General features: G+C 40.5%; 1 protein-coding gene and 1 pseudogene across 1 annotated transcript; one reads left to right on the top strand and one right to left on the bottom strand.

Moving 5' to 3' along the window:
- Nucleotides 1–1,828: 1,828 nt before the first annotated feature.
- Nucleotides 1,829–7,316, bottom strand: ZNF317 (zinc finger protein 317). Its single transcript, XM_032395952.1, has 6 exons — nucleotides 7,193–7,316; nucleotides 6,249–6,337; nucleotides 4,700–5,777; nucleotides 4,385–4,528; nucleotides 2,430–2,536; nucleotides 1,829–1,858 (listed from the first exon to the last, which is right to left on the bottom strand). Exons 1-6 carry the CDS (start codon nucleotides 7,314–7,316, stop codon nucleotides 1,829–1,831), a joined length of 1,572 nt encoding a protein of 523 aa, XP_032251843.1.
- Nucleotides 7,317–9,069: 1,753 nt separating this feature from the next.
- LOC116626548 lies at nucleotides 9,070–10,233 on the top strand (annotated as a pseudogene).
- The last annotated feature ends 2,215 nt before the right edge of the window (nucleotides 10,234–12,448 follow it).

Raw genomic sequence — 12,448 nt, forward strand, 5'->3', positions numbered from 1 at the left:
ATTGTATGGTGACTAACATAATACAGTTAAATTAATATATACACCCACACATAGACATACACACACACACACATACACACACACACACACACACACACACAGATATTACACTGATGAAAAATGAAAAGCACCAAGCACAGTGGGGCCTTGCAATGACTTCCTATCACTTTTGGTTTTAGCTGTGGACAGTCCTAATGTCTAGAAGGGAAGCTGAGAGTGAGACAGAATGAAAGAGGCAAGGAGGGAAGGCACCCCAAGAATATGATCTCAGGGCTGAAAGGGATGTACTCAAATCTCCACTGGGAGCCCTCAGTATAATGAAATAGAGAAAGGAAATAACCTAAACAAACATCAGTATGGGAATACATTCATAAGTTATGGCATAGTCATGGTACACCGTGTTATTTTAATATTTTTATACTATTATATCATCCTTAATTTCTTAAATGTTTTAAATATGCAAAGTCTAAATATTTACATTATTTCTTGCTGTATAAAATTAAACCAAAAATTATTAAAGGAGAAGAGCAATTTATATGATAGCTATAGCATGATGGAGTTTATGTAATTATAAATACTCCTTAAAATAATTGTTTCATGTTTAATGTTCAATTTAAGTACCCCAAAAAGTACAAAATGACAGTGAAGGGCTTAAGCCCACCAGCCAGCATGACTAAATTTGATATTGTGCCAAGCTTGCCCCAGTTTTATTAATAAAACAATGGAAATCACCTTGAAACCCCAGCATATTTGTACACAATCTCAATAGTGACTTTTCCTCTCAGAGGGAATTTTCCATGCTTTCATTCCCCTGAAATGTTTCACCTGAGTAATAATGTAGCCATAAACATTCTCTGCTTATGTTACATGCTCATATTTGTTATACATAGTACATTATTCAATTCAGCAACTTTTTTTGGCTTTACATTATCTTTTCTCTATTTATCAAGATTGACACAAGAAGATCTGGTTTATTAATTTTAACATACATTCTCTCATCAGTGGGCCTTTGGGTTAATTACAATTTTTTCTATAGTAGAGATTTATCAGACATGTTCACATGTACTAATAGTGTTAAACTACCCATGGCAAATATCCACCAATTCCAGAGTGGTAACCTCTGGGAGCGGAGGAGGGGATATAGAGGATTTGTCCATGATGATATATAGTTATCCCTGTCTGAAGGCAAAGAAAGGCCTTTCTCTGTGGGATTTGGATCTGATACTCCGTTTAAAATATAATGGTAATATATAATGTGTATGTAATACTTTATTATTTTAAAAGAAAATATCTGAAGATAATATGGCCAAAATGTCAGCATTAATTCTGCAAAGTGGTTGCATGGCTATTTATTTTACTGCTCACTGTGCTGTTCTGGTGGCTTTAAATATTCTCTATTTTCTTTGGGGATTTTCAGAGAAAGACTGGAAAGGTAGACTAATGGGTCTCAACCTCCTCTCTCAAGGTCCTTATGGATAAGAAGTAGGAACAAGACTTGAGTTCTCTGAGATAAAAGCTGGAACCAGATATGGGAAAATTGAGAAGCCAAACTCATCCATCCTAGTCCCATTCACAGCCCCCCAAAATGAGGGAAACCAGAGAATTGTAGAATTATCTGTCCAATTTTTTTTTAAGATTTTATTTATTTATTTGACAGACAGCGAGCACCAGCAGGAGGAATGGCAGAGGGAGAAGCAAGCTCCCCGCTGAGCAGGGAGCCCAATGCAGGACTCAATCTCAGGACCCTGGGACCATGATCTGAGCCGAAGGCAGACGCATAACCGACTGAGCCACCCAGGCACCCCTATCTGTCCAATTTCTGAAGGGGCTAATTCATGTTCAGGTAGGGAAAGAGTCCCTGGAATTTAAAAGGCAGAGTAATAGCAGGAAATGAAAGCTGACTGCAAATTCAATGTAACAAACTTACCAAACTTTCTCTTACCTCTTGGATGTCCTCCAGATAGGCTGATTTAAAAAAAAAAAAAAAAAAAAAAAAAAAACTGTTCAATTTCTCACAGCATTTAGTAGGGCAAATCAGATTACCTTGAAGTCACCAATGAGTAATTCACCTTTCCTCTAGATATTGAAGGGTAGAGATGGGAAATCTGTCCCCAGGAAGGGCAGAGGGACCACGTAAGGCAATTGAGCTCCCCAGGGCAAGAGGGAGCATCTCAGGAGACTCAGGTGTGTTTCCTGACATGAACAGGTCTTTGACAGGAGTGGTCACAGATAGACTCTGTAACAGTCTCCGTGGCCCTGAGAGCTCAATTTCCAAAGCTCCTCATTAGCCAAATACGTACTGTCGTTTCTTCCCCAAGGCATTTCAAATCCTTAAGGAGAACAGCTCATAGAAAGGACTCATGGAGGACCAGATTTCCTGATCCTGAGAGGACAGGTATACATCATTCTCTTCCCATGTTTCCTCTCACCTCCAGACAGGGAATCTCATTCTTGAATTTCTTCGGTCTGACCTTAAGAGAATTGATGAGCTTCTCATTAGACCAATTCCCAGCGTTCTCTGAGGCAGAGATTATCACTGGAAGAATAAGAGAAGCAAAGTGGTGTTTAAGTCCCCATAGGGAAGAGACTGGGGATGCAGAGCATGTATCATGGGAGCATCTCCACAAAGTCACTCTTAAGAAATTTTTCTTTAACTAAAGTCTCTTAATGAATGAGGTAAGTACTATAATAGGAAAGAGTGCATGTAAAGAAACCAATTTACTAGTTACTTGGGCAGGCTTTTGGAGATTGTCTGGAAAATCGACATCAAAACTAGCAGTCTTAGAGATCACACACCAAAAAAGCACTAACCAGAAGGAAGCAGGTGATAAATTGCATTAACCTTGGGAAACAGGGATATACAGGACTCTGTACAAACTTTTCTAGTTAAGTGCAAAACTGGTTCAAAATGAAAAGTTTTTAAAAATTTAAAAATCAAAATATGGTCCTACAACATACACATCAAAACTGCCAAAATGAAAAAGACAGTGTAAAGTATTACCAAGAGAGCACATATGCATATTGGAACAACTACTTTGTAAAACCGTTTGGTAGTGTTGAATAAACATGACCATGTGTATTCCCTATGACCCAGACTGCACTCCTAAAATATAGACCCTACAAAAATACATACAGCTGTGAACTAAAACATGTACAAGAATGTTCATGGCAGAACTACTTATGACTATAGGGCTCCTGAGTGGCTCAGTCAGTTAAGCACCTACATTCAGCTGGGGTCATGATCTCAGGGTCCTGGGATAGAGCCCCACATCAGGCTCTCTGCTCAGCAGGGAGTCCGCTTCTCCCTCTCCCTTTGTCCCTCCCCGCTTGTATGCTCTCTCTTGCCCTCTCTCTCAAATAAATAAAATCCTAAAAAAAAATACTCCAATTATAAACAACCCAAATGTCCAAAACAGTTTTATGAATTGTGCATATTCTTAAAATGGAAAGCTATATATCAATGAGAATAAAACTCTGCTAAAGGAAGAACATAGATGAATCTCACAAATAGAATTGAGCAGAATCCAGATACAATAACAACACATCAGGTATAATAGTGCATGTAACTCTGTAAACATACTGAAAACCACTGAATTTTATACTTTATGACATGTGAATTATATCTCAATAAAGCTGTTAAAAATGCATGATTCTAGGGGCACCTGGTCAGCTCAGTCAATGGAACATGCGACTCTTGATCTCGGGGTTGTGAGTTTGAGCCCCATATTGTGTGCAGAGATTACTTAAAAAAATCTTTTAAAAAATGCATTGGATCCATACAGTACACATGTTCTGGTGGCAAGAATCAGGGTGACTGTGAGTGAAAAGGAAGCACTGAAGGAGGATTCTAAGTGCTGAAAATGTTCTACTTCTTGACCAGTGTGTGTAATAGTTAATATAGGTAACCTCCACCCTGGTACCCCAGTAGCAGTTCAATTTTTTAACTATATATATAAATTTCTAAAAACCTGACATAGGTTATATTGGTTAGTGACAGTCATTTGTGAATAAAACCTCCCTCCCAACACACACACACACACACACACACACTGTAAACATGGTGGCTTAAAACATTAGGTGTTTATTTTTCTCAAGTAACAAGTCTTGAAGTCACTAAAGGTTTTTACTTTCGGCGTCAAATGGTCACCTATCTAGGGGATGAATAAAGGATTTATCACAGTCATTGCATAACTTATATTTCTCCCACAGATCTATTATTCAGAGACTTTCTCCCATTCTTTACATCCAGTTCTCCTCTGCAGTTAGCATTTGCTTGTATGCCTTCAAGATTGAGAGTTCACTGAAAACTATTGCACATGGACATTTACTAGGAGTTATTCAGCATGAGTGCTCTCGTGATGCCGCCGAAGGGAGGAGAGCTTACTGAAAGCATGTCCACAGACACTGCATTGATAGGGCTTTTCACCAGTATGGACTCTCTTGTGCACAGTAAGATTACACCTCACGCTGAAGGTTTTCCCACATTGATCACACTCATAGGGTTTCTCTCCAGTGTGAGTTCTTATGTGTATTGTAAGGGACACATGCCTCCTAAAAGCCTTTTCACACTCATTACACTTGAAGGGTTTCTTTTCCCTGGTGTGCTTTTTCATATGTCTCCTATGAGATAAGAGACCACCGAAGGCTTTCCCACACTCCTTACACTCATATTGTTTCATTTTCATGTGAATTTTCTTATGCAAAGTGAGGAAAGATTTCACTCTGAAGGCTTTCCCACACTGGTTACATGCAAAGGGTTTCTCTCCAGTGTGAATTCTCATGTGTTCTTTAAGGCACGAGTGATCCCTGAAGGCTTTCCCACAGTCATTGCAAGTACACGGTTTCTCTCCAGCATGCATTTTCTTGTGCACATTAAGATTACAGCTCATTCTAAAAGTCCTTCCACATTGATCACACTTGTAAGGTTTCTCTCCAGTATGTATCCGCAGGTGTGTCTTCAGGGCTGACAGACTACTTAATACTTTTCCACAGTGGCTACACTCAACGGACTTCTCACCAGTGTGGACCCTCTTATGTCTTGTAAGGTATGAAAGAATACTGAAGGTTTTCCCACAATCATTGCAGGCATAGGGCTTCTCTTTGGTATGTATTATCTTGTGCATGGTAAGCCTAGAGCTTCTACTGAAGGTTTTGCTGCACTGATCACATTTGTAGGGTTTGTCCCTTGAATGAATTCCTTCATGTTGTCTAAGAAGTGAACTATCTCTGAAGGTTTTTCCACAGTCACGGCATTCATAGGGCTTCTCCCCAGTGTGAATTCTCTTGTGCCGTGTAAGATAAGAGCTTGAACTGTAGGCTTTCCCACATTGGTTACATTTAAAAGGTTTTTCTCCACTGTGGGTTCTCATGTGCAATGCAATGGATGAGTGGTTCTGTAATACTTTACCACACTGGCTACACTGAAAATATTTCTCTCTAATGCAAGTTTTTTCATGCTTAAGATATAAGATTGAACTTGAGACTTTCCTAGAGTCAGTGCATTCATAGGACTTCTCTCTTGTATGTTGCTTCTTACGCACAGCTAAGAAAGAACTCCTGATGAAGGTATTTTTATCATTTTTACAGCCATTGGATTTTTCCCCCGAAAGAATGCTCTCATGTGGGTTAAGGTGTAAACAATCTCTGAGGGCTTTCCCAAGATGAAGGCATTGATGGGGATTCTCACCAGGATGAATTCTCTGATTCTGAGTGATGCTAGATTTCATGCTCAAGGCAATTTTATTCTGTTCAATGGATCTTCCTCCATGAGTTTGCTCCTATTGGTTAAAGTAAGTTATGATCACAAGATTTATCACATTCATTATATTGAGAATCTTCCCCCCATACTCATAAATTCTGACATCTTTAAACAAGCACTTTATTAGAATTAGAGCTTACCTAACATTTTCTTAGTGAATATACAGTTCCTGTCTGAGTTTATTAGCTTGAATAAGATGAATCTTATACCACATTGCTCCCATCAGGGTCTCTTTAGAGTTTTAACACATAAATGCTTTGGAGTGAATGTTTATCAATATTTAATATCTAACTTCCATTATGAAAATATTTACTTTGGGGATTCTCAGCAACCATTTTTGGAGCTAATGGGTAAGTTTCCTTCAAATTCATGATATTTAGAGAATTTCCTGTTTTCTATTGGTAAAATGAGTGCCTCAAATTTCCCCCTTAGTATTACATGGACATCTGGACTTCTAACAGAGAGCAAGAAATTCTCATGTGACTCTTACCTTCTTGCCACTGAGTGCTTCTTTCTCCAAAATATCTTGCTTATGTTGTGATTGTTTGGTTTTAAGGAGAACCATCCCATCTGAACAAACTGGGGGAAAGTAAGTTTTTGTCAATATGCTGACAAGGAGGTAAAGCCCAAGCCCAATCTGACAGAAACAGGAAGCAACCTCGAGCATGAAATGGTGAGTAAGGACAAAACTAAGGTCCATGTGGATTTCTCTTCAAATTGACCCTAAACTTAGGAAGACAATGTGTGAGAAAAAAGCATTCTTGATCAAAAGAATGATATTTACATGCTTCAGTGTTTTATATCACTTATTAAGGAAGGTTCTATCCTGAATGAAAATTATGTTAATAAGCAAAGGCTATAGCTACACACACACACACACACACACACACACAAAATGGGAATAACTAGACAGTGATTCTAGATGTAAATATTAAAGCATAAGACAGGTCTTTCTTTCAGAGCATAGGAAGAGTATGAAGGACATTAGGAGAAGGAAAGGAAAAATGAAGGGGGGGAAATCAGAGAAGGAGACAAACCATGAGAGACTATGGACTCCGGGAAACTGAGGGTTTTAGAGGGGAGGGGACTGGGAGGATGGGTTAGCCCAGTGATGGGTATTAAGGAGGGCACATATTGCATGGAGCACTGGGTGTTATACACAAACAATGAATCATGGAACACTACATCAAAAACTAATGATATACTGTATGGTGACTAACATAACATAAAAAAAAAGTATGAAATGATAGGTTAAAAGTCAAAGATTAGGGAATTCTGAAAGTACATGAATAAGCTCATACCAAATGGTCTCTGCTTTCTACTCAAATTTAAAGCGTATTTATTTTTAAGTTCCCTGTTTGACTTTTCATAATGTACCTCTTTCTCACCCCCACCAGATGTGGTACAAAACATTCATATATGCCCGTTGCTCACCTGAACAGGTATCTTGATTTCCTGTCTCTGTTTTCATTTCATCTTCCTGTTCCATCTGGGTGATCAGAGTGGGTTTGCTGAGCTGCTTTTCTACAATGGGGAACAATGGATGTGAGAGAACCATGTAGTGTACAACAAAACTACCATCAAACTGTGGAAACTTTTATCTTTGAGGTTCTGAAGATAGGCAAGTGTGGCTTTAGGAGTAGCGAAATGATTATGACAAATTTCTAACAGACCAAGCAAAAGTAAAGCACTTGGGAGATCAGCTTTCAGAAGGATAGAATGAGGACCCTGTTTAACTTATCTCCCCCACTAAACAACAAATGATGGGCAAAACAAATAGAATCAATCAATTCAGAACTCTAGAAATTAACCAAAGACACAGAACAAATGGAAAATTGTCTATCCAAGAAAAATCACTGAACCTTGGTAAGGGAAAAGGGTCTTTGACATTTTAACTTCAGATTATTTCTATTCTTCCTCTCTCCTTAGCTCTATGGCATAGTAGTCAAAAGTCAGCAGCCTTGCAGTCAACAAAGAGACCTGAACATTGTTAAAAGAACCAGCCCCAGAACAGTCAATATTTTCTAAAATACTTATATTTTTAAAAAGCTGCTGAGAAGAGGGATGCCTGGGTGGCTCAGTCAGTTAAGCGTCTGCCTTCGGCTCAGGTCATGATCCTAGGGTCCTGGGATCGAGTCCCACATCGGGCTCCTTGCTCAGCGAGGAGCCTGCTTCTCCCTCTGCCTGCCACTCCCGCTGCTTGTGCTTTCTCTCTCTCTCTCTCTCTAATAAATAAATAAAATCTTAAAAAAAAAAAGCTACTAAGAGTGGTATCATTTTTGTTACACGGTACACCTCATTAATGCATGGCTCAAAAGAAGATCACTGGATTCTCATATCCACTTCTGCATACAGTGCATTTTCTATGTTGTTTTGAAGAAAATCTAGACTCACACAGATAAGTAGTTGAAAAGGAGAGGAACATATTAACAGTCTTTAAAAATCAGTGTGGATATTCTTTGATAAGGCACCAAAACTTAACAGTGGAGGTTTCTTTAGGTTAGTTGCAATGTAGAATCCGAAACCATATCAGTGAGTCCTTTGTACTCTTACATTAAAATCCATTATGTGTGTGTGTGTTGTATGTGTGTGTGTATAATCTATCATGAATATATATATATGATTATAGATACAGATATTATTAATCTAAGCTTGCAGCTCCCTAGAAAATCTATATCCTCAGGGTGTTGGGCTATTAGATTTTACTCAGAGCTCAGCTTAGCAGAAAAAAAAGCTCTTATCCCCAGGGCATAACCTTGGAGACTTTGAAAAGCTCCAATCAGTTCCTGGGGATCCAGAATTCTATGCATGAGCAAGGCTATGCACATGCTCAGGAAAGAGGATAAGTCCGAAGTCACCTAGATTTGGTTGACTTTTAGACCCTGTCCAAGCAGGAAATGAAAAATAACTTAGTCTTATAAGTTGCCTGAAGCTTAAAGGCATGACATCTTACATAGATGTACTTGGCAAGAGATGAAGAGACATAGGCAAGGCATCTAAGAAAATGCTACTAAGCATTGGACTGCTAAGCTACAATGACCAGGAAACCAGGCTTAAAAATTAAAATAAGCACTTTTAATTTTTTAATTTTTTTTTTAAGTAGGCTCTATGCTCAGTGTGGAACCCAATACAGGGTCACCTGGTTGGCTCAGTTGGTGTAGCAAGTGACTCTTAATCTCGGGGTTATGAGTTTGAGCCCCATACTGGGTGTAGAGATTACTTAAAAATAAGTCTTTTAAAAAATTAAGAATATTTCTGCCTGTGGATGCCGCCGAGTAAGCATCATTAAAGTCTCCTCTCCCACCGCCGTCATGTCTAAGTCAGAGTCTCCCAAAGAGCCTGAACGCTGCGGAAGCTCTTCATCATTGGTCTGAGCTTTGAAACAACTGATGAGGAGCCATTTTGAGCAATGGGGAACGCTTACGGACTGTGTGGTAATGAGAGATCCAAACATCAAGCGCTCCAGAGGCTTTGGGTTTGTCACGTATGCCACTGTGGAGGAGGTGGATGCAGCCATGAACGCAAGGCCACACAAGGTGGATGGAAGAGTTGTGGAACCAAAGAGGGCTGTCTCGAGAGAAGATTCTCAAAGACCTGGTGCCCACTTAACTGTGAAAAAGATTTTTGTTGGTGGCATTAAAGAAGACACTGAAGAACATCATCTAAGAGATTATTTTTAACAGTATGGGAAAATTGAAGTGATCGAGATCATGACTGACCGAGGCAGTGGCAAAAAGAGAGGTTTTGCTTTTGTAACATTTGATGACCATGACTCTGTAGACAAGATTGTCATTCAAAAATACCATACTGTGAACGGCCACAACTGTGAAGTAAGGAAAGCCCTCTCTAAACAAGAGATGGCTAGTGCTTCATCCAGCCAAAGAGGTCGAAGTGGTTCTGGAAACTTGGTGGTGGTCGTGGAGGTGGTTTTGGTGGGAATGACAACTTTGGTCGTGGAGGAAACTTCAGTGGTGGAGGTGGCTTTGGTGGCAGTCGAGGTGGTGGTGGATATGGTGGCAGTGGGGATGGCTATAACGGATTTGGTAATGATGGAAGCAACTTTGAAGGTGGCAGAAGCTATAATGATTTGGGCAATTACAACAATCAATCCTCAAATTTTGGACCCATGAAAGAAGGAAATTTTGGAGGGGTGCCTGGGTGGCTCAGTCGTTAAGCATCTGCCTTCGGCTCAGGTCATGATCCGAGGGTCCTGGGATCGAGCCCCACATCGGGTTCCCTGCTCAGCAGGAAGCCTGCTTCTCCATCTCCCTCTGCCCCTGCTTGTGTTCCTGCTCTTGCTGTGTTTCTCTCTGTCAAATAAATAAATAAAATCTTAAAAAAAAGGAGGAAATTTTGGAGGCAGAAGCTCTGGCCCCTATGGTGGTAGAGGCCAATACTTTGGCAAACCACGAGACCAAGGTGGCTATGGTGGTTCCAGCAGCAGCAGTACCTACGGCAGTGGCAGAAGGTTTTAATTACTGCCAGGAAACAAAGCTTAGCAGGAGAGGAGAGCCAGAGAAGTGACAAGGAAGCTACAGGTTACAACAGATTTGTGAACTCAGCCAAGCACAGTGGTGGCAGGGCCTAGCTGCTACAAAGAAGACATGTTTTAGACAATACTCGTGCATGGGCAAAAAACTTGAGGACCGTGTTTGTGACTAATTGTATAACAGGTTATTTTAGTTTCTATTCTGTGGAAGGTGTAAAGCATTCCAACAAAGGGTTTTAATGTAGATTTTTTTTTTTTTTTTTGCACCCATGCTGTTGATTGCTAAATGTAATGGTCTGATCATGATGCTGAATAAATGTGTCTTTTTTTAAATGCGCTGTGTAAAGTTATTCTACCCTGAAGCCATCTTGGTATACTACCCCAAGAGTGTGAAGTTAGAATTCCTTCAGGGTGATGCCAGGTTCCATTCGAAATTGATTTGCAATCTGCTTGGGCACAGAAGCCATTGTCTCCACAAACCTTGGTGTAGTTGAACTGACAGTAAATGTGTCGTGACCTGGAGCTCACCATTAAAAGGGTCACCTAAGCAAAGTCCTGGAGTTTATTTGGTTATTAATATGATTGTTGGCACTATGTGAGCCCTGCATCGGGCTCCCCGCTCCGTGGGAAGCCTGCTTCTCCCACTCCCACTCCCCCTGCTTGTTTTCCCTCTCTTGCTGTCTCTCAGTCTGTCAAATAAATAAAATTTTTAAAAAATTAAGAATAGGGGCGCCTGGGTGGCTCAGTCAGTTAAGCGTCTGCCTTTGGCTCAGGTCATGATCCCAGGGTCCTGGGATCAAGCCCCGCATTGGGCTCCCTGCTCAGTGGGGAGTCTGCTTCTCCCTCTCCCATTCCCCCTGCTTGTGTTCCCTCTCTCACTGTGTCTCTCTCTCTCAGTCAAATAAGCAAATAAAATCTTTAAAAATACGTTGAGGGAATTTAATGACACCATCAAGCATAGTAATACTTGCATTATATGGATGAGAAGGAAGAAAAGGGGGCAGAAAATTTATTTGAAGAAATAATAAATGAAAACTTCCCTAATCTGGGGAAGGAAACAAACATCCAGATCCAGAAGTCACCCCCAACAAAATCAGCCTAAGAAGGTCCACACCAAGACACAAAGTTATTAAACTGGCAAAAGGTAGTGATAGAGAATTTTAAAAGCAGCAAGATTAAAGAAAACAGTTACATACAAGGGCAACCCTATAAGGCTATGAGCTGATTTTTCAGCAGAAACTTTGCATGCCAGAAGGGAGTGGTATGATATATTCCAAGTGCTGGAAGGACAAACACCTGCAACCAAGAATACTCTACCCAGCAAGACTGTCATTTAGAATACAATATAAAGAGTTTCCCAGATAAAGAAAAGTTAAAGGAATTTATCTCCAATAAACCAGCCTTACAAGAAATGGTAACAGGAATCCTTTGAGTGGAAAGGAAAGGCCATAATCAGAAGTAATAAAACTATAAAAGGAAAAAATTTCACAGGTACATTCAAACATAATAAAAGTAGCAGATTAGGGGCGCCTGGGTGGCTCAGTCATTAAGCGTCTGCCTTTGGCTCAGGTCATGATCCTAGGGTCCTGGGATCAAGCCCCGCATTGGGCTCCCTGCTCTGCGGGGAACCTGCTTCTCCCTCTCCCTCTCCCCCTGCTTGTGTTCCCTCTCTCACTGTCTCTCTCTCTGTCAAATAAATAAATAAAATCTTCTTTAAAAAGGTAGCAGATTGGGCGCCTGGGTGGCTCAGTCGTTAAGCGTCTGCCTTCGGCTCAGGTCATGATCCCAGGGTCCTGGGATCGAGCCCCGCATCGGGCTCCCTGCTCAGCGGGAGGCCTGCTTCTCCCTCTCCCACTTCCCCTGCTTGTGTTCCCTCTCTCGCTGTCTCTCTCTCTCTCTCTCTCTGTCAAATGAATAAATAAAATCTTTAAAAAAAATAAAATAAAAAAAAATAAAATAAATTTAAAAAAGGTAGCAGATTAATCACTATAAAACTAGCATGTAGGTTAAAGCACAAAAGCAGTAGAATTAATTACATCTATAAAAATCAGTCAAGAGGGATGCCTGGGTGGCTCAAGTCAGTTAAGCATCTGCCTTCAGCTCAGGTCATAATCTCAGGGTCCTGGGATCAAGCCCCACATCAGGCTTCCTGCCCAGCAAGGAGTCTGCTTCTCCCTCTCCCTCTGCCCCTCCCCTCCCCC

The sequence above is a fragment of the Phoca vitulina genome, unplaced genomic scaffold (genome assembly GCF_004348235.1).
Source record: "Phoca vitulina isolate PV1807 unplaced genomic scaffold, GSC_HSeal_1.0 scaffold89, whole genome shotgun sequence".
Taxonomy (NCBI): domain Eukaryota; kingdom Metazoa; phylum Chordata; class Mammalia; order Carnivora; family Phocidae; genus Phoca; species Phoca vitulina.